Source organism: Gymnoscopelus braueri (genome assembly GCF_963280865.1).
Source record: "Gymnoscopelus braueri genome assembly, chromosome: 14".
NCBI classification, from domain to species: Eukaryota; Metazoa; Chordata; class Actinopteri; order Myctophiformes; family Myctophidae; genus Gymnoscopelus; species Gymnoscopelus braueri.
The window spans coordinates 37,735,581-37,756,537 of NC_137619.1; the positions used below are offsets into that span (position 1 = coordinate 37,735,581).

A 20,957-nucleotide genomic window follows, 5' to 3' on the forward strand; every position below is an offset into this window, starting at 1 on the left:
CTGTGTTTGTGTTACCTGCAGTGCTGTTGAGCGGAAACAGCCCGGGCTGTGCTGAAAGACATTAATCACAGTCAGTGGCAGTGCCTTCAACTCAATTACAAAGACACGCCATTCCTCTTCGGCCTTATTATGCCTTCCCCCGTTCATAACATGTGCATCGGCGGTTGCTGCGCTTGCATATGGAGCCGCCTCTAATTTGTTTGACGACACGAAGGTCCTCGCAGATGTTAGCCACTTTCATTGTTACAAGGCAGCAAAAGAATTACCGCATTATTCACTTTCAATTAGAAAGAGGTGCAAATGCCCATGCGTGCAGCTGCAGGTTTAAAAGCCTCGCCGTTGCTAACTCCTACAGGCTCATTCAAGCACATAACAGCATCACGTGGGAGTGGGACTATGCCTTGCCATGTGACATATCTGCTCCATTTGTCTGTCTAAATTGCTGATTATAATCATTAGATACGGGGGGCATTTAAAATGTATAATCGACATTGAATCTATTCAAGTGAAACATTTTTTTCTTAATTGGAGTAATGAATTAGTGCTTTGACCTGTATGGAGTGGATGACCTTCTTGCATTAAAGTCAAGCACCACGTTTTCATCATCTCTCAATGGTGTCTCAGTGCTCTGTTTGTGTTGCAAATGAATAGCCTCTCTGATATTGGCCTGAATCTTTGGCAGTGAACGGTGATGTTTAGCGCCCGCAGAGATCACTGGCATGAGAGGAAGCTAGGCTCATGAATTTTGCTAATCCAGGATCTGTGAATACCTTTGGGAGATTTATTAATCCCTCCCAGAAGAACACTGCCTTATTTATTATAGTCTAAACGAGTGGCTCCTTTTTTCATGGGTCTTCGTATTGCAGATTTTATTCACATGACCTGCCAATGACAGTAGCCACTCACTACTTAAAGCAGCAGTACCACAATATATTCTCTGTTGCAAGTAAAAGTCCTGTGTACATTTTTTTACTTGAGCAACAGTTTTTCCATCAAAATACATTTAAAGTACCAAAAGTTAAAGCAATCATTATGCAGAATGTTTGTGTCAAAATGTGTCAAACTCTTTCAAAAATAGCAGATCTACAAGCTCACGATGCAGCTATTTTCGTATAGATTTAGTGTAAAACATGGCTTGATTGGTTAATGTATGTAGTCGAGTATAAAGTATAAAGTACAGTACTTGAGTAAATGTACTTTCCACCACTGACAGGAAATGCCAAGATCACCCTGTGCTCTGGTCCCTTTCAAGCACAGGAGGGGGCATACTGTCATCCTGCTTCATGATGCCTTATCCCTGTGCTGGGCCTCAAATATCACTATATAAAGAGCATATTGTTTTCATACCGTCATGAGAAGATGCTGGATGTTGCAACAATACTAAAAACGTTATTTGGGAATAGAGAAAAAGGCCTAGTTTCTGCCTAAATACTATTTATATATATCAATATTGTGATATGAGACGACCTTTACAGTAAAGTGATGTAATTTTCTGAACTTACCTGGCTGTTCTAGCTGTTCTATTATTTGCCTTTACCCACTTAGTTATTGTATTGGCATTACTGATGATAATTTATCAAAAATGTAATTGGCATGCCTGTGTAATTATAATCTACAATGTCCCAAAATGCTCAACAAACTCACAACGCCTCACGATGCAAAGCATTGCAAGTTTCGGCTATTTTTGAAAATTATATAGTATAAAAAAAGTATAAAATAATGCTTAAGTGTTTTTTAATAGATGCCAGGGGAGTGAGAGGAGAACTATACTGTACTAAAATGTCACCTCTCGTCTGTGCACACCCCATACCTTTGGCAGCGGGGTTTAATACGGCCATGTATTATTCAGTGGCTATGTCATCGCACACTGCTCAACTGAGCGAGCATGGATATAGGCTGACATAGGCTCTGTCAGGTGGGATAGATCTCAGACAGCAATTAGAGAGGTGGTAAGTGAGTCGTCTGGTCCACATACAACATAATACTATAATACACCACACATATGTGATATCTATCCCACTGGCCCTGTTCTCTCTGAGCCTATTTGTCCATTTTCAATGGAAATGACAAGCAGGATATGAGCGCTCTCTCTCTCTCTCTCGCTCTCGCTCTCTCTCTCTCACACTCTCTGTTAGTGTGAGACACACAAATACACACTGGCCTGCCCTGAATACTTTGGGCTAAATCTGCAATCTGAAACTTATTTTAATGAATTAAATGTTATTTTAACCAATATTTAGGTTAGAGTATATTAACTCATTCACTGCCTCTGACGTAATTGACGTAATTAACCAATACTGCCACTGACGTAAAAAACGTAATTTTAATTGTTTTCATTTTTTTTTTTCAAATTTGACCCAAAGACCAAGAAGATATGATTTTTCGAAGATCTAGACTCCCATCCACTTCCTTGTTAACTTAAAACTTAGTTAACAAGGAAGTGGGGATTGCCAGGCCAAGTGGGGATTGCCTCTTGAATGAGCAGTATAGAAATATGGTCTCCCAATGCCCAGGACCTGAGAGAAGAGACAAAATGAGACGGGGCAGTACACAAACAGAGAGGGAGACCCGGGTTCGAATACTGTAACGGTTACAGACTCCAGCTGTAACAATCCTTATGCGTTACATTTTCAAAAATGCATTCACGTGTGTGAGTGTGTATTTGTGGGACACTCTCGAATGGTTCTCTCGAATCCATATTGCTATTCATTTCCTGTCCCCCCCACTGTGCCCACCCCCCCCAACTTGTCTCATCCTGGAGTCATTGCTGTCTAATAACCACCACCGGAGACAATAATACAAATTAGACTTCAAAAGCCCAGTGTGATTCTCATTTCAGGCTGGAGACCCAATTAGGTTTCTATCTGTCTCTGTGTGCGTCCCACTGAACGTGAGTGGAAGGGAGGGTGCTGGAAAACGCACAGAATATAAGTGGTTGGTGAATTGTACATGTTTTTTAGAAATTTGACAGCCTCGTGTGTGCGTGCGTGCGTGCGTGCGTGCGTGCGTGCGTGCGTGCGTGCGTGCGTGCGTGCGTGCGTGCGTGCGTGCGTGTGTGTGTGTGTGTGTGTGTGGATGTGTGCGTGCGGGCATGTATGTGTGTGTGTGTGTGTGTGTGTGTGTGTGCGTAGGCCACGCAAAATTCACCATGTGATCTCCAATGCTATAGACCATATTATTATTATTATTATTTCATGGATACCCACTGTGTGAGTGCGTGCACAAGTGCATGTTTTTCTGTGTGTCTGCATGTATTAAGTGTCTATATGAATGCGTGTGTGCGTATGCACGCATGAGACAGTGTGCATCTATGATATGGAGTGAATTTTGTTTAAATGCATCATATTGCGTTCAGAGGTTGGCCGCTGCAGGGGGTAGTATCTGTTCTCATGTTTCATACATGAGCTCATTAACAACGCTCACATTCCCCTCCTCTGCGAGAAGGAGCTCCAGAGGAACCCGCCCAGGCCCGTGCATGCGTCTGCTTCCTCAGGCACAGTGTGCTGGCTGGCAGCAGATGGGGGGCAGTAGGCAAAACACCAGCTACGCGTCCAACCTCGTGCCCCTCGACAGAAAATCTGGCATGGCATTAACCCTTTAAGACCTGGAACGCATCTGTGTCACTTCTTGATTTGAGCGAAAAAGCATTATTTTACACTTCGGCTATTCAAAAATAGCAGATCTACAAGCTCATAGCGCGGCACCGAGTGCCGCGCTATGAGCTTGTAGATCTGCTATTTTTGAGAAATCGTGAAAATGTGTGCAAATCTTTCAATATATATTTTTTCAAGCGAACATTTGGAACTCAAATCTTTGCTTCTGGGGGGTCCCTGGAAGAACATATTTTGAGATGGGGGTCCACGGCCAAATACATGTCATTTTGGGGGTCCTTGACATGCAAAAAGTTTGAGAACAACTGATATTATAGCAACATATGTAAAAAATGTTAGGATTTAGAAGACGCAGAAGCAAAGATTTCCACAAATGTTCACTATCTTTCAAAAAATAGCAGATCTACAAGCTCATAGCGCGGCACTCGGTGCCGCGCTATGAGCTTGTAGATCTGCTATTTTTGAATAGCCAAAGAAATCTAAAATGACACACAGATGCGTCCCAGGTCTTAAAGGGTTAAGGGCCTTTGTGTGCCACCGTGGTCGTATTCCCTTCCAGCCCCGCGGGCCAGCTCTCGTTTAGGAGCCAAGAGACCGATCTCCTGCCCTCGCATCAATGTCTGTGTTCATGAATAGTAAAATATACATTTGAAATTTTACTCGATTTATTTTTAAATTCAACCCCGAGTGTGAGCAAATGTAACCGAACAGACCCGTTACATTTCTTCTCTCTCCGAGTTAAACATTTATAATGTATCACTTTTTATTTTACTGTGTAGCGAGACACAGCTGGGCTTCTCTGTTTTTGCACCTTCATTCTTCTTTCTTTTTTTCACACATGTCTGCAACAACAACCATAACGTCTACCTTTCCTAATAGCGTCCACATTGCAGTCATCATCAATAATGACTTGGTTGGGTTTTAATGGCGATGGAGCTGTGATTTGTTGCTAGGATACCCCTGCCGTGGGTAACACAAGTGGCAAATGAAGTGTAAGTAACAGGCGTCTCTCTTTCTCCCTCTCTCTGATTCTCTCTCTCTCTCTCTCTCTCTGATTCTCTCTCTCTCTTTGTACAGAGAGCAGACTGAAAGAGAACACCACAAAGTACATTGAGCTACTGGAGGACAGATTGCACAGGTAAGAGTGCTGTTCTGTGTCCTTACATCCATCTATCCCTCCCTCCCTCCCCTTCTCCTTTATTCCATCGCTCCACTCATCTCTCTGTGCTCCTTTCTTTCTTTTCTCCCTCCGTGTTGAAGTTGCCCAGCACATTATTTTCCTGTCGAACCATATGCAACCCCGACACACACTTGTCAGGTGTTTTTCAGTTTTTTATCTGTGAGCTCTTTTCACCCGCAAAAGGAAAATGAACGCGAAGAGGAGTAAAACAATAAAGTAAACCAAGCTAGTACAGCTAGACAAAGACAATGACACGAAGAGGAGTAAAACAATAAAGTAAACCAAGCTAGTACAGCTATACAAAGACAATTTGAGTCTTGCCTCCTTTTGCCCCCCCCTCTAACCGGCCCTCTAGCAGCACCCAGCACCTTATCCCATTCAATCCGGGAAGGCATCTGTGTCATTTTAGATTGGACCTATAACCATTATTTTATACTTTAGCTATTCAAAAATAGCAGATATACAAGCTCATAGCACGGCACAGAGTGCTTGTAGATCTGCTATTTTTTGCAAATCTTTGAATACATATGTTTTTTTTAAAACAACATTTTTAACTCAAACGTTTGCTTCTGGAGGTCCCTGGAACAAAATATTTTACAAACTTTTCACGATTTTTCAAAAATTGCAGATCTACAAGCACTCTGTGCTTGTAGATCTGAATGTCTATGAGCTTGTAGATCTGCTATTTTTGAATAGCCAAAGACATCTAAAATGACACTGATGCATTCCCGGATTGAATGGGTTATAGAGGCCCCCATGTTGATCACGTTTCTCCACCCGCCAAGTCACAGCCTCCAGGGTTAGAGAAAAAACACATGTAAACCACTTAAAGGGACTAGATTAGCTTTTGTTAAATGTTAACAGATACACAGTTGTTTCTCTGTTTCTGTGCATAATGTTGTCTACTACTTGCTCAATCTGTTATTTTTTTCCTTTTCTGGGGTTGCATAACATATTTTTTGGCACACCTTTCATCGTTTCTAGTTCAGGGGGGTTCGACTTCAGTCCGATGGTTTTAGTTCAGTCTGACCATAAGCAAGGATAAAACATATCCCCACCGGTGATAAAAACAAATGACCAGAGGAGGGTTATATCAAAAACAGAGGCATGGATTTACCGCCCGACTCCCCAGCAAATCAAACCCTACACACCTCCATCTGTAACTTCTCACTCTGTCCCTCGTTCCCTCAATTATTCTCAGCCCTTTCACTTTCTCTTCTTCACTTCATGTCGACCTCTCTATTTCAAGTTTTACCATTTTATCCCCCCCCCCCTCCCACTGAGGTCTACCTTACACAAACCAATTTAGACAAAGCAATATATTTTTCTCTGCCTCGTCCCACATTCTCCCTCCTTCTGGTACTGGGGTGGCACCTAAATCAGCAGCCGGTGGCGTGTTGTTCACGGTGATGGCCGGCCCCAGGCTGCCGTCCACAGAGATGGGCTGGGGATGTGCTGAATCTTGAGAGCTTGAGGGCGTTTTGGAGCAGAGTCCACTGTCAGCGGCTGCTCACGCCTCCTCGTGGAGATCAGCGCGGCTTAGCTCGTCTCCTTCGCCGCGGACAGACACGAGCAAGCAGTTATGACACTGCTTGTCTGCGAGGTCTTTTATTTGGTTCATTTCTGAGTGCTGTTGAGGCACTGTGCTTTTACCGATGAATGAATGGTGCTGATAAATGGAACGAGACAGGCTGCAATTACAGTCCTATTACTGTACTCGGTACTTTCCTCTCTTCCTCTATAACTCTCTGCGTGTGAGTGTCTTGCTGTCTCTCTTTTGTTTCCTTCTGTTCTGTTTCTGCGGTGAGTTGTTTTCCGAGGGAGAGAAAGAGAGGTAAGGAAAGTGCTGTGTCCCCATGCAGTGGCTCAGGTTAGAAGACCTTTTGTTCAAGCAAAGAGGAGCACATTAGTGAGTAGTGGAGTAGTGGTGGTTGTGCTGGATACAAAGAGGAAAGGAAAAAAGATGAGATGTGTTTCTCTCAGGTCCTGAAAAGCACATACAAAAAACCAACACTCGGGAGTGTTGGTTTTAACCACTTGAACACCAGCATCCCTATTCTTTGCCAAAAATAGCCGATCTACAATCTCTTGAGCTTGTAGATCTGCAATTTTTTAGATTTGGTGTAGATTTAAAAAAAAAAGCACAAGTACAGTTGCAAATCAGGTCCGTTTTAATAGGAGCATTGCATGATGCGGAGCAGAGTGCCTACAACCCCCTTAGCTGTTCTACAATCACTGTAAAGCACGGCCTTGCAGCTTATTGCTTTTATAAAACAGTTAACAAACATGGCAACATGAAAATCATAGATATACCCAATTAAATACTGATTTGTCTGCACAGAAAAGGACGGTCCCAAATGGTACGCAATATACCGTATGCTCTGTTTAAAGTGATTTAGAATGCAATACATTTGTTGCAAACCTTGCTAATCTGCAGGACATTGAGTGAAGCTAAATTAGCACTCCCCTTCCCCTGTCATCCTAGGAAAAACAAAACAGTAATACATTCATGGCATGGTACGGTGAATATTGTAAACACACGCTGTTGGCGCAATAATACTGATGCATGTGTGTTTATACTATAAACACACATGCATCAGTATTATTTTGCCAACATTTCCTAATGGGACAGATTTTGATGCTATATTAACAGATTTGGCTGGGGACCCCTGCTGGAACCCCCTCAAGGACCCCTGGGGGTCCCCGGACCACACTTAGAGAACCACTGCCCTAAATATTGCGAGTGCGTTCCCCCCATCACTGTGACCATAGAGTGTTTTAAGGCCAGCAGCTTATGAAAAAGAGTATCCTTGGAGCAGCATGGCTCCCCTGTCTGGAGGGGAACATTGACACACTCATGAACGACCAGACCGAGGGTCTTGTGTGGTCAAGGAGCAACATGGCTCCAGTCTCAAAGCCCAGCAGGGGGGGCACACCTCAGGACCCTTTCTGTCAACTGGACATATGGCATGCCCCCACGCCCGCCGCCATCAGAGAGTAGTGTTTGCTAACCCCCGGCCTATCCTCATCTTGGCAGTACCTATAATCACAGTACAGACGGCCATCTAAGGTACTGTATTATAGATATTAAGGCTCTATACACAGGAGCCATGTTGGCAAGAAATTCGGCCATTGGTGTTACCAATGATACTAATTAAGGCTCTGTTCCATTTAGTAGAAGAGCTTGTCAGAATGGCACAGAGCCTTAATTAATATCATTGGTAACACAGGAAGTAAGGAAGCAGAGACTATGTTTTGCACCCTGTCTGTCCGTCCGTCCGTCTGTCTGTCCGTGTGTGTGTGTGTGTGTGTGTGTGTGTGTGCGCCTGTGTGTCTGTGTGTCTGTGTGTCTGTCTGTCTGTCTGTCTGTGACCAGCTAATCTCCGGCACCGTTGGGCCGATCGCAGCGAACAAATTGCCACAAATCATGAACGCTGCGTCCGATTGCGGTGAAACATATAGAGACACAGAAGACTGCTCAGTTGTATGAATACTAATGGAACATTAGCCCTACAGCAAATGTCCCTTTAAGCAGCAGTAGTGATGTCTGGCCAGTACCAGTTTGGCACAGCCATATAAACAGCAAACTCATTCATTGTCTGCATACATTACAGTACATACTACATACTGTACGTGGACGCACACACACACACACACACACACACACACACACACACACACACACACACACACACACACACACACACACACACACACACACACACACACACACACACACACACACACAGATTATGCCAATCATTTCTTATTTGCCACAGGAGACGTCCTGTAAAGTTTCTCAACGTCTGTTCTGGGGACCACCACAGGGGTCCAAATGGACCATTGCGGGTCTGTAACTCTAAGAGTGTACAAATGGACCCTTGCGGGTCCATTTGGTTCCATTTGTACACTCTCAGAGTTAAATAAACTGGATTTTACATTGTAAATTGGAATCCTAGAGATAATTTTTTTCTTAATTAAATGATGTGGCCAAATGCATATCAAACTGGGGTCGTTGAAATAAAAAGGGTTGAGAAACACTGCTGTAAAGTACATTGTCACTGATGGCACAGAGTGCAGCAGACAGAGAAGTACGTCACACACTGCAGGCGAGAAACCTTTTGTTGCTCACGTACCCACAATAGAAGCCCTCTCTCTCCCCAGACGCCAGACAACCTACGTACCTCACACGCTCTCCATCCATCTCACCTCATCTAATAGTCATCACCCTGTACGCCACAATTTTAACACCCCCTCTCAGGCACGTGTGTGTGCGTGTGTGCCAGACGTGTCAGTAATGGCGTGACCCACTGAAGGCGAAACATTCCCGTTCCCCTTTTTTAATGTGAATGTTACATTTTTTATGTGTTACGTTTTTGGAAGCATTGTCCTGAGACATTTGAAGGATATTTTCTTTTGTGAGCTTTTTTTTAAAAAAACATGCATTATTCTACATCTCAATGCTGTGATATTCCAGGTGAGGGATCGTATCATACTTATGCAAATTCTTCAAGCAGTGTAAATGTGGTAATGGGGACATGCTGATACAGTAAATAGCTAGGAAATAGCCAGGATACTGATGTATAGCTAGGATATACTGTTCATGTAATGTAGTTGGGATGCTGATATCTAGCATATAGATAGGATGCTGATAAATGGATAGAATACAGCTAGAATGCTGGTAAAAACCTAAAATAGAGGTAGGATACTGAAAGCATTAACTGTGGAGTGTAAACACTCTTAAAACTATAGAAACCTTTAAAGTGTACTATTCTGAATGTGATGCGCATTCTCATTAGCCACTCAGGATTAAGATATACAAGATAAAACACAATCAAGCTCACAACGTAATCAAGCTCACAACGCGTCGCACTGCAACACGTTGTGAGCTTGTAGATCGGCTATTTTTGGCACACAGCTACAGTAAGTGAAAATCATTTCGACGCCATCACGGCCGGCCAAAAAAATATTTTAGTCGACTAAATCAACTGTAGATTTAGTCGACTAAAACCGTACGATATTTAGTCGACTAAAACTAGACTAAAAGTAAAACATTTGAGATGTCAAAAACTAAAACTAAACTGAATTTTATTCAAAAGAATTATGACTAAAACTAAATCAAGATCAACACTGCTCTACACCACCGCTTCCTCCTCCTTAGTGTCTTTGTTCCTGACGCGAGGAGAAAGAGCAGTCCTGTCAGTCAGCGGTCCCACAGGGGGGGGGGGGGGGGGGGGCGAGTAGAGACCGGAGAGAAGGAGTGTGTGCCCACCTGTCTCTCCCCCCTATTACCATGCCATCAGCGGAGCAGAGCAGTGCGCCCACGCCCTGCCACCTCCAGGCCGCTGGCAGGCCGGCCGGCTGACTGCCACCAATTAACCCCCGAGTCCAGGAGTACATATCTGCGGTGACCTAGATGTCAACCGTCACAGGGATGTTAGAAGGAGTTGACATTGCCTAATTTCTTGGTGTATCATGGCTGATGCAGGTCATTTGTAAAGGAATTTGTGGGGGCGTCGACGGAGAGTGGCTTTGGTGATTGATGGAGCTCTGTTTGACATTTGTTGGGAGGAATATAATGTTATATGTGACGTACTTTCCACAGTACACAGACTGATTTATGACTACATATGTACCGCATGTGGACGGGGGTGTGCACACATTGCCCATGCATATCTGTGTGCATGTGTGTGTGCGTCGGTGGTGGAAAAAGTACTCAAATATTTTACTTATGTAAAAGTACCAATACTGCAATGTAATACTCTGTTACAAGTAAACGTTTGGAATAAAAATTTTACTTGAGTAAAAGTGCAAAAGTAGTGGTATCAAAATTTATTTAAAGTATCAAAAGTAAAAGTACTCGTTACGCAGAATTTAACGTTTCACAAGTTTTCAAATGTATAATAATAAAATTTCACAGAAATCTTTTGAAAATGGCAGATCTACAACCTCACAATGCGACGCATCGCGACACATTGTGAGCTTCTAGATCGGCTATTTTCAAATGGCTGAAATTTATGTTTTGTAATCAAGTAACTAGATACTAAGTAACTAATAACTAAAGTTTTCAAATAATTGTAGTGGAGTAAAAGTACAATGTTTGCCTCTGAAATGTAGTGGAGTAGAAGTAAAAGTATTGAATACAAATATGTCAAAATTGTAATTAAGTACAGTACTTGAGTACGTGTACATAGTTACTTTACACCACTGGTGTGCGTGTGTGTGTGTTTGGTTGGGGGCGTGTGTGTATCTACCTGAATGTTTGTGCGTTTTGGGGGTGGGGGGGTATGCGTATCTACTGCATGTGTGTGTTTGGTGCGGGGGGCGTGCGTTATCAACTGTACGGTATGTGTGTTTGGTGGGGGGGGTGTGTGTACCTACAGTGTGTGTGTTTGGTGGGCGGTGTGTGTCTACCTACAGTTTGTATGTTTGGTGTAGTGGTGGGAAAAAACGTTGTGCGTGCGGGCATGCATGATAGTGTGAACGTAACAGTTTCAGAAAGTGAACGAGCTCGATCACGCGTTCACGGCAAAGAACTAGTTATTTTGAACGAATCAATCATGAACGACACATCACTAGTTTGGTGGGGATGTGTGTGTCTCCCTACAGTATGTGTGTTTGGTGGGCGGTGTGTGTCTACCTACAGTGTGTGCGCGTGCGGTCCCTCTCCACTTCAGGAGAGAGGAATAACAATGGCACGGCTCATTGGTTGCCCCTCCACTATAACAGAATTGAAAAGCAGCGATGTTGAGTGCTGAATTGGCGAGGGCAGGGGGATGGGCAGAGCAATTTCTCCCATTGTCTGTGTGCCAGATGAAAGGCTGGTGAATGGCTGGGAGGCACGCGTTGGCACGGTGCAAAGGTTGGCAGCCTCTTCAGAGAGGAGATGGGCTGGAAAACAACTGGCATTCAATTTTCAAGGCTGCATCTCAGCAAGAAAAAGAGAGGCAGAGCGGGAGGGAGGGAACGGGCTGTATTGCGATGGAGACATCCACACAATGTAGAAATGGTCCTTTTTTTTGTATTGCATTGTCCTTTCTCTTTATGGATAACATATTTAATCTGAAAGAGATTTCCTGTCAACTTCAGTTAAATTATGAAAATATGAGTGTGTGTGTGGGGGGGGGGTCTGTTGCCATTGTTGTTAAATGCTATATGCTGCTTTGAATGGCACCATCTGATGCTTTTAAAAAGCTCATAGAATGTACTTCTAAAAAGTAAACGATATGAGAGTGATTTGTTATATGGTATAAAGGTCACTGATAGAAATTACATATGAATATTTAAAAGACCAAAGGTTGTGATTCAAGAATGTATTAATTTTAGTATTCAATCAATAACCTTTCACCTCCGTTTTCCTCAAAAAAAATCCCGCAATTGAACTGCCCCGGGGCTGCAGATGGAAATGAGCTAAATCTGATACAAAGCCTCTCTTCTCTTTTGTTTTCACTGTATTTATACATGGTCCCCGATAAAAAAATAAGCTTAAAGGGTCTACACCATGAAAATCACTTTTTTTTTTTTTTTTTTAATTCAGTCATTCCTTCTCATTTCATGGATTTCCAGAATGGGCGTGTCTGAACAGGCGATCTCAGAATGGAAATTTTTATGATGTCATAAACATTAAAGTTGTACAATGCAAATTCACAACTAATTTTTTAGCAACCTCTGCTGGTCACTACCGTCACTGCATACAATTTCCGTAGTCCTCGATTACCCAGAATTCCATTCGTTTTCAGCGGAAGCCGGAAGCGTTTCAAAAAGCGATCTTTTAATTGTTTTATACTATCTACGGATCGTTTCTCTTAGCCAGTGGAGCATTAGTTACCATGAGCTGTGCTTTCTTTTTCTGTTCTTTTTCGATCTTCCAATCCTACATTCTCTTAAAATCAGCGTGAGGTTCCTTTTTGTTATTAGCGCGGTAGTTCCTGGCCAAACAGGAAACCGTTGCGGTAGTTCCTGGCCAAACAGGAAACCAGTGCATTTCCACCTCCGTTTTCCGGCCAGATGGCGTCATTTCCCCGGGAAAGTCCCCCCAGTCCACGTTCAATAGAAAATATATAAATAAAAGCCTTCCGGGGGTGAAATTCATGGAGTGGGTGTTGTGAAACTTTTGCCACTCACAAAAGATATACAATTTAACTTTAGTTTTGTTGAAAACGTTACCTAGTATGCCTTTAATGATGGCAAACCCAATGTTAAATGAAAAGTGCCCGAATCGCTCCGAAACTTTTTCTACCCCCCCTAAGTGGGGGTCTACGAACAAATACTTCGGGCTCGGATTTTGGCTCCGCCCCCCGGAAGTGGGTGAAACAGGCACCTCAAACACTTGGTGGAATTGTTCAAAAATGTTCAAAGTGTTTTTTTTTCGATTTTGTATTTTTCTTAGATGCTTCTTTTTATGCAGAATTTAATTTTTTTTTTTTTTTTTTTTTTAAATAATTTTCCTTAATATTTTTTTTTATTAACAGACAGAATTGCTCAGTAGCCCCCCCCTGCCCAAGAGGACGTTTTGGTATTGCAGCTGAAAGTGCTGTATAAGCCAGAGACAATTGACTTGGGATGAGTATATCTGAGTGATGATTTAGGCTCAAACCTTTTGAAAAAGGTTTGAGGGACATACACCATATGATATCAAATATATTTTTTTAATTCATGGTGTAGATCCTTTAAAGAAAAAACGAACATAAAAGCTAGCTTCCCTTTTGGACTGCCATTGTCCAGCCCTATTTGAAGTACCAACGATATATAATGAAATGTACTTACGGTTTCAAACATAACACATGCTGTCACTGACACTTTTACAAACGAACTCCTCTGTCAACACAGACAAAGTAGTGTAAATGAAATCCTTCTTGTGCAAGGACAAGTGTGGAAGATACGGCTTGTGGAGAGAGACTTACAGCCTAAATATCATATTTGTCATGATGGCATTTGTGTTTACCCGATAGTAAACATACTGACCAGCTCAGCCTGAATAACAGTCATGACAGATTGTAATTGCTGAGCATTTTGTTTTGGGAACTCATTCGATCCGGTGGAGAGAGTATCCTGTTTATAGTCTTAAAGCATACATCTGGGAGAAGGTCAGGAGGCCAGGTTGAGAGAGAGTGGAGGATGATGACTAATTGTAACTGGGTGTGTAAATAAAGCAAAAAAAACAGCGTGATCTGCACTCACCCTGGACCCCTGCTCGGTGACCCCAACAGAGAGGCACCGCATCAGGGGGGCTTTTCTCTCTCTCTTTGCTGCATGTCTTTGAAGAAAAGGGCAAGGTCCTTAGGGGAAGAGGTGATTCTTTAAAGTTGGACCATGAAAGTAAAACATTTGAATCTCTTCCTTTTTTTCCTCACGCTTTTTTTGCTTTTTCCTCATCTTGTATGTTATTATTTGAGTTGCTTTTTGTGCGCCTCTGGCCAGCTGCTACGGAGCATTTGTGCTCGATGGCGTCTATAATGTTTTTGTAATTGTAGGGAGGCCGTTTTTGTACCGGTATTTGTGGGCAATGCAAAAGTCCGCAGATTTTAAATGAACTCCGAGGATCTTCCAGTGTGTGACAGTGTGCTTCTGTGCCTCTCTCTCTCTCTTGCATAGCTGTGGCTGTCCGGCCCTGGAGCGGGTGTGGGAGGCTGACCTGGAGGCGTGTCACCTCTTCTTGCGCGGCCTCCAGCTCCGCACCCCCAGCTGCAGCGGCGGAGCGGACGTAGACGTTCTCCTCCCCGCCGCCCCAGTGGTGGTGTGTTCCCAAACCCAGCCGTGCACCAAGGAGGAAGAGGACTGTGCCATGCTGACTGCTCTGGGAGGACGCTGGTGCCCCGAGGCCGACCTACAGAACTCAGAGTTCACTAAGGTAAACACGCGGCCTGTAGAACAAAACGCCCCAATGCATTATTCAGGTAATGCTCGTGCATGCATGCCCGATGTCCATTCAGTGATCATTCGTTTGTTGCTTCCATGCACTTGGGGATATGGGGGATACAAGCCTGGTCTCAGTAAAACTATTCAGTATAAAAGAAAATCATTATCAAAGGAAACTTACAATACTAATGAATGAACTCATGATGAGTTATATGGGGCCTAATGTTGTCTAGGAGCAAAGAGTTCTATTACACATTACAAAGACACTAAAGACGGATCAGTACACATATTGTAGATCACGTGGTTCTCAAAGTGGGGTCCTGGGACCCTCAGGGTTCCTTGAGGTGGTTCCAAAGGGACACTTACAGGTCTGTAACTGAGAGTTATGGGGGTTCTTGAAATTAAAAAGTTTGTCGAACCACTTCTGTAGATAATTACTCTGGATGTTAGGTACTTTAGTTATTGTCTCTCTCAGATAGACTACATGAATATTTACAGGTTTTCTTTGACAACCACACACTCAACTAGAAAGCCCGGTCTGAATTGCTCTGCGGGTGATGGGCTTTGTAGCTGCATTGTTACCTTGGATACGGTGTAGCCTAGTATTACATTTGAAATATAAAATGTACAAATCCGTACCTCTTACAACTATCAAATAAAGGTAAATTAATTTCCTCATTAGAAGGTCTTGCTACTAGACATAGTAACCATTTCAAGCCCAAATGAACATGCTAGAGGCATATGTTACATTTGGAGCAAACATTCAGCTCTTAATCTGATTATACAATGTTTGTTAACTACTGTGAGCAGTTAGTACTGCAGTTGTCTATTGTTTTAACTTGGAGGCATTTCTAAATAAGGACAAATGCGTGTGATGGTGGCATCCATTTGGAAACATGCTTTCCCAGACACTCCTATTCCAGTTTGTGCAAGATTGCATGCCTTTTTTGAGCAAATGCAGTGTGTGCGGCTGTGTGTGTGTGTGTGTGTGTGTGTGTGTGTGTGTGTGTGTGTGTGTGTGTGTGTGTGTGTGTGTGTGTGTGTGTGTGTGTGTGTGTGTGTGTGTGTGTGTGTGTGTGTGTGTGTGTGTGTGTGTGTGTGTGTGTGTGTGTGTGTGTGTGCGCGTGTGTGTGTGTTTTGTGTGCATGCATGCACATATTTCTGTGCCTGTGTGTGTGTGCGTGCGTGCATGTGTGAGTGTTCTTTGCTGGACTCTCTCACACTCTGACTTGAGGTCCACAGCCTCGGGGTCCAGCTCCGTTCATTCCCTCCTCTCCCTCAAACTTTCCAACCCGCCCACGCAGAGCCTGTCTGAGATTGGAAAAAAGCCAAAAGACTAAAAACAAAAACTAGAGACTATGCTTTGCCAGAATTGTTGTTCCGTATTGTTATTTTGGCTAACCGATAATAGCTGCTTCTTTTGGAGCAGAAATTCTATAAATGTGATTTTACAAACTGTACAGTAACCTCCTGATCTTCAGTATTTATATCCTGAAAGACTGAAAGATGGCCCGTACGCAAAGAATGGTCAATAATGACCTCTGGTGCATGTTTATTGGTAGAGTTTCCACTTCCACTCATTTTCGTCAAGTGGGAGCTGTTAATTTTCACCGCAGAATAGACGATTCTCCGTCTATTAATACCCGCACCTGTTTGCACTGTAACAATCCCTTCCACCTGATCATGGCATGCAGCCTACTGTAGATGGTTATAAATAATTTGTTTCCTTTCCTTGCTCTGCTTGACTTTACTATATACAGTAATGTGCATGGATCTTTTCCCCCCTACTGCCTTCTTTCCTTCCTTCCTTTTCTCTTTTTTCTCTTAAAGCCTGGCCTCTCCTAACATTTCTACAGGAAATAAAAGGTGAGACAGACGGTCACCTCGGTTCCTGTCTCCTTCCTATACACTGCTGTACCTAATGCACTCTGAGACAGTGAGGAAGATCATTCATGGAACTTTATATAAGACCTTTTTTCCCACGCAATATCATTTGACCATTAAAAAGAAATGAAACAATATAGTCATAGCGTTCTAGACTCACAAGTCCGTCTGTAAGCGCTTCGCTCAACAAGAGACTAAAGGGCAATCTCCTAGCTTTTGTTGTTAAAACCGGGTGGAAACTATAGGAATTTCATAAAACCTGAAGAATCTAAAGTCTTTAGGGTGGACCTTCATATTGGTGCAGCGGCTGTTCTCGTTGCCGTTCTAGCTACCTTGAATCCCCAGATGATCGGTAGGTGGAGATGACAATGATATGGCATAGAAATGATGAAACTTGATGATTATTGGACTTCAATCTTATATAATTTTGGCATATTTAACCTGTTTTTGTCATAGATCACATTTGCCTTGATTATGAGCACATTTGTGCCAAAGCAGCTTTTATAAACGGGTCCCCAAAGTAGCAGTAGTATCAAACAAACATAATCCTTTATTCCCGTAAACGCGTGACCACATCCCTATTAACTATTTAATCCCTCATAATTAAAATGATGTTTGTGACATCAGGAAATCAATTCCAAGCTGTGAGTTTGATTGTCATGCGCGTAAATGTATTTTTTTAATACCACTCTTGCATTGCATCGCATTGCATTGGTGATTTTTATAGCCAGTCATTTAGTGCTGTTTCCTTGCTGTACCATAGGTTATGTGTTAGAAATGTCATGTACGTCGTTGTCATGTTGTTGATATGCACTGGGGAAATTTCAGTCCAAGGTCTCAGGCCCTGACATTTCATGTAACCTTGCCCTTTAGATGATGGAGAGACAGCAGACATTTCATCTGCTACTAGATGTACCGGAAAAGATGCCATGTGACAGATTACACGTTGTCACTGTCGGACAAGAAACCTTTATTTTGGTCCAAAACCGTTTCTTTTCAGGATATTGAAATAAGAACCTGCGTTCCCAATGGATCCAATGTAGTTATTATTTAGTCATATATATATATATATAAATATGTATTTATAAACCCCACAGACAGATTTAACCACTTTCAACCTGGCCCTATTTTGGGCATGTCTTAATACAGTGGTTCTCAACATGTGGGTGGGGACCCCCAGGGGTCCCACATGATTTTGGGGGGGTCCTCAGATGACAGTGAAGTGACCTTTTAAGACTTTTAAGACCTTTTTTTTATAAGAAAGAGGCTAAACATTTGAAAATAGCCGATCCACAAGCTCACAATTGCGAGGCGTTGTGAGCTTGTGGATCAGCTATTTTCACAATATTTATCAGGGGGGTCCCCAGTTCAAATATGGCACGGCCTGAAAAGGTTGAGAACCACTGTCTTAATAGGTGAACATTTTCCAATAATTTCAAATATTTTCAGAATTTTCTTTAAAAATGTGCAAAAATAGCTGATGCATCACAACATGTGAGCATGTAGATCGACTAGTTTAGCTACTTTTGCATGACACTGTCATACGACAGAAGTATTAAAAAATGATTACCGTAAATTTCGCACTATAAGCCGCACCTGAATATAAGCCGCAGCAGCTAAATTGAATGATCTGTACATATATAAGCCGCACTGGACTATAAGCCGCGGGTGTAAAATCCATAGATTTAGGAGGTCCCCTATAGTCAGGGGATATTAGCAGAAAGATTTCCAATCTTGGAATAAATTCCTTACCAAAAAAAATCTTCACCAATGTGTTTGTAAAGGTGTCTAGTAACACATCTCACAAAGACTGAAATTCAGTTTCCCTAGGAGAATTTTTGACAGCTGCTGAAAGTTGGGGTACCCACTATTTACCTGCAGGGCAAAAAAAATCAAATTTTTATTCTGTTTTAAGTAGCATGTGAGGGGTCAAACTAGGGTGTTTTTATGATTCTGAATCCATTGCAAGCATTTGTTTTGCACCAAAACCACTCCTTGGGCTAAAAACAGCCCAATCTCAATGGGCTTTTTACACAAAAAGTATACCTGGACAAGGATGGCTATGGCCGTTTTTTGCCCAAGGAGTGGTTTTGGTGCAAAACAAATGCTTGCAATGGATTCAGAATCATAAAAACACCCTAGTTTGACCCCTCACATGCTACTTAAAACAGAATTAAAATTTGTTTTTTTTTGCCCTGCATGGAAATGCAGGGAAATGGTGGGTACCCCAACTTTCAGCAGCTGTCAAAAATTCTCCTAGGGAAACTGAATTTCAGTCTTTGTGAGATGTGTTACTACTAGACACCTTTACAAGCACATTGGTGAAGATTTTTTTTGGTAAGGAATTTATTCCAAGATTGGAAATCTTTCTGCTAATATCCCCTGACTACTAGTGGCCGTTAGCTGTAAAAATCCATAGATAAGCCGCACCGTTATATAAGCCGCAGGGTCGAAAAATGGGAAAAAAGTAGCGGCTTATAGTCCGAAATTTACGGTAAATGAAATATGGAGATTGATGGTTTCTGCCCGACGGCAATGATACAGTATCTTGGGACAAATTCAATAAAAGACAATCTAGGGAGTGTTATTGGTTGGAGGTTACAAATATTGATGTGTGAATGAACTGTTTCAAGTGTGGAGCTAAAGTATAGATCGAATTTTCCTTCCAACCCGACAGTACAACTTTACTTGCTTTTACTTAACAAAGGAGTAGGAGCTATTACAACTGACACTATTGTAAATTCCAAAATACTAATCCTACATACTAATGATTTATTTTAGCTTTTTTTATGTGTACTTGCCCTAAAGCCATGAACAATACAATATTTGTTGCTGTATGTAGGCTCCAGTAATTACCTTATTTAGCATAGAATGTACAATTATGTATGCTGAATTCTAACAAAGAAACCTACAGTTCAGCCTGTTAATCCATTTCCTCATTGTCAGTTTTTGGCAACAAATAATGACTCCACCCCCTTCTAATTATGATGATGCTGCATGCATACAGTACACGGACGACATAATTGCATTTTCAATAATTCATGAGTTTTTCTTTTTTTTGGGTATCTGTTGCCTCAACAAACCTTTCTCTTGTTTCTGCAGAAACTGGAGGAGTTTTTGTTCTGCATGGAAGAAAATCACCCAGAGGTAATGTTTTAAATTATGAATAAAAACTGTTATTAGATGTTGTTGCATGAATGTGAGCACTGCGTTTGAAGAACTGGATTTTTAATGCTGTCTTAAGTGACAGAGAGGCATCCAAACCGAGCCTGAACTTGGAACTTGCTTAAATTATACCATAAAAAAACATCACAACGTGTCGCTTCATGACACATTGTGAGGTTGTGGATCGGTTGTTTTCGCCGGGCAACACAGACAAGCGACACAGACAAAGTGTAAATCGGGCTTCACACCTCCTCCCCCTGCATGTTACGTTATATCTACCTACAGGTAGTTCAGCTTACAAGGAATGTTGTTTTTCTGCACCTCCCTTCTGGTCCCATGCCTTTCATTTCCATACATTGACATTATGGAAGTGTCCCATTTGACCCAGACATCTTCTATGGGGACCGTCTGGACAGGAAGCGTTTCCGTTTCTCCTCTCCATAATGACTTAAAGTAAATGATTTCCACTTAGCTGCTGCCTAGCTGCCCTGCTGCCACTGGGGAGATTGATGTGTGTGTGTGTGTGTGTGTGTGCGTGTGCGCGTGTGTGTGCGCGTGTGTGTGCGCGTGCGCGTGCGTGCGTGCGTGCACGGTCTCTCTAATTCTGCTGTTCATTTGCTCCTAATCTGTACTAATTGTCCTTTCAGACTCTCGTTGTCCTTACAAACCACCACACATACTGTATTGACACAATGGGTGGTGCACAAGGAGGATTATTGGTATGGTGCATACCTTTAATCAGATTATCAAATGGGTGCATGCTTTTAATCATATTAACCAGATGGCATGGTGCATACCTTTAACCAGATTACCGGAGTAATCAGGTAGTTAATGGAAGCGCCTGCCGGTTGGCCTGACACATTTATGACATTGGTATTTGACGTTTAATTCCTGATAACACATTTTAATGATGGAGTTTCACTGCTATTTTGAAATATAAATTATTCATGTAAAGAACTATTGATAAATAATTCCCTGGAAGCATCTTATTCTGTGTCTCCTGCTGTTTATTAGTGTGTTTGCTACAGTATAAATACCATGGATAACAAATGAGTGTGCTGTCAGAAAGCTGGTAAATCCCTTTTAACTCTCGTTTAGAAAATGTGTGTCAGCCTTGAGAATGTAACACAGTGTGATGTGTTCTGTAACTGACTGTTAACTATCTGTCAATAATAACATCCAAATATCCATACCAGCATACTGTGTGGAACAATTGGTAAATTATGTTATTTATACTTTAGTCATACAGTATTCACACA

General features: G+C 42.3%; 1 protein-coding gene across 1 annotated transcript in view; it reads left to right on the top strand.

Annotated features, from left to right (window-relative positions):
* disc1 (DISC1 scaffold protein) overlaps positions 1-20,957 on the top strand; it is a 61,017-nt gene that overhangs the window by 31,642 nt on the left and 8,418 nt on the right. Inside the window, exons 10-12 of the mRNA XM_080448977.1 lie at positions 4,689-4,749; positions 14,386-14,641; positions 19,636-19,680. Of these exons, the coding sequence (XP_080305103.1) occupies positions 4,689-4,749; positions 14,386-14,641; positions 19,636-19,680 (362 nt within the window). The remainder of the gene's footprint in view (positions 1-4,688; positions 4,750-14,385; positions 14,642-19,635; positions 19,681-20,957) is intronic.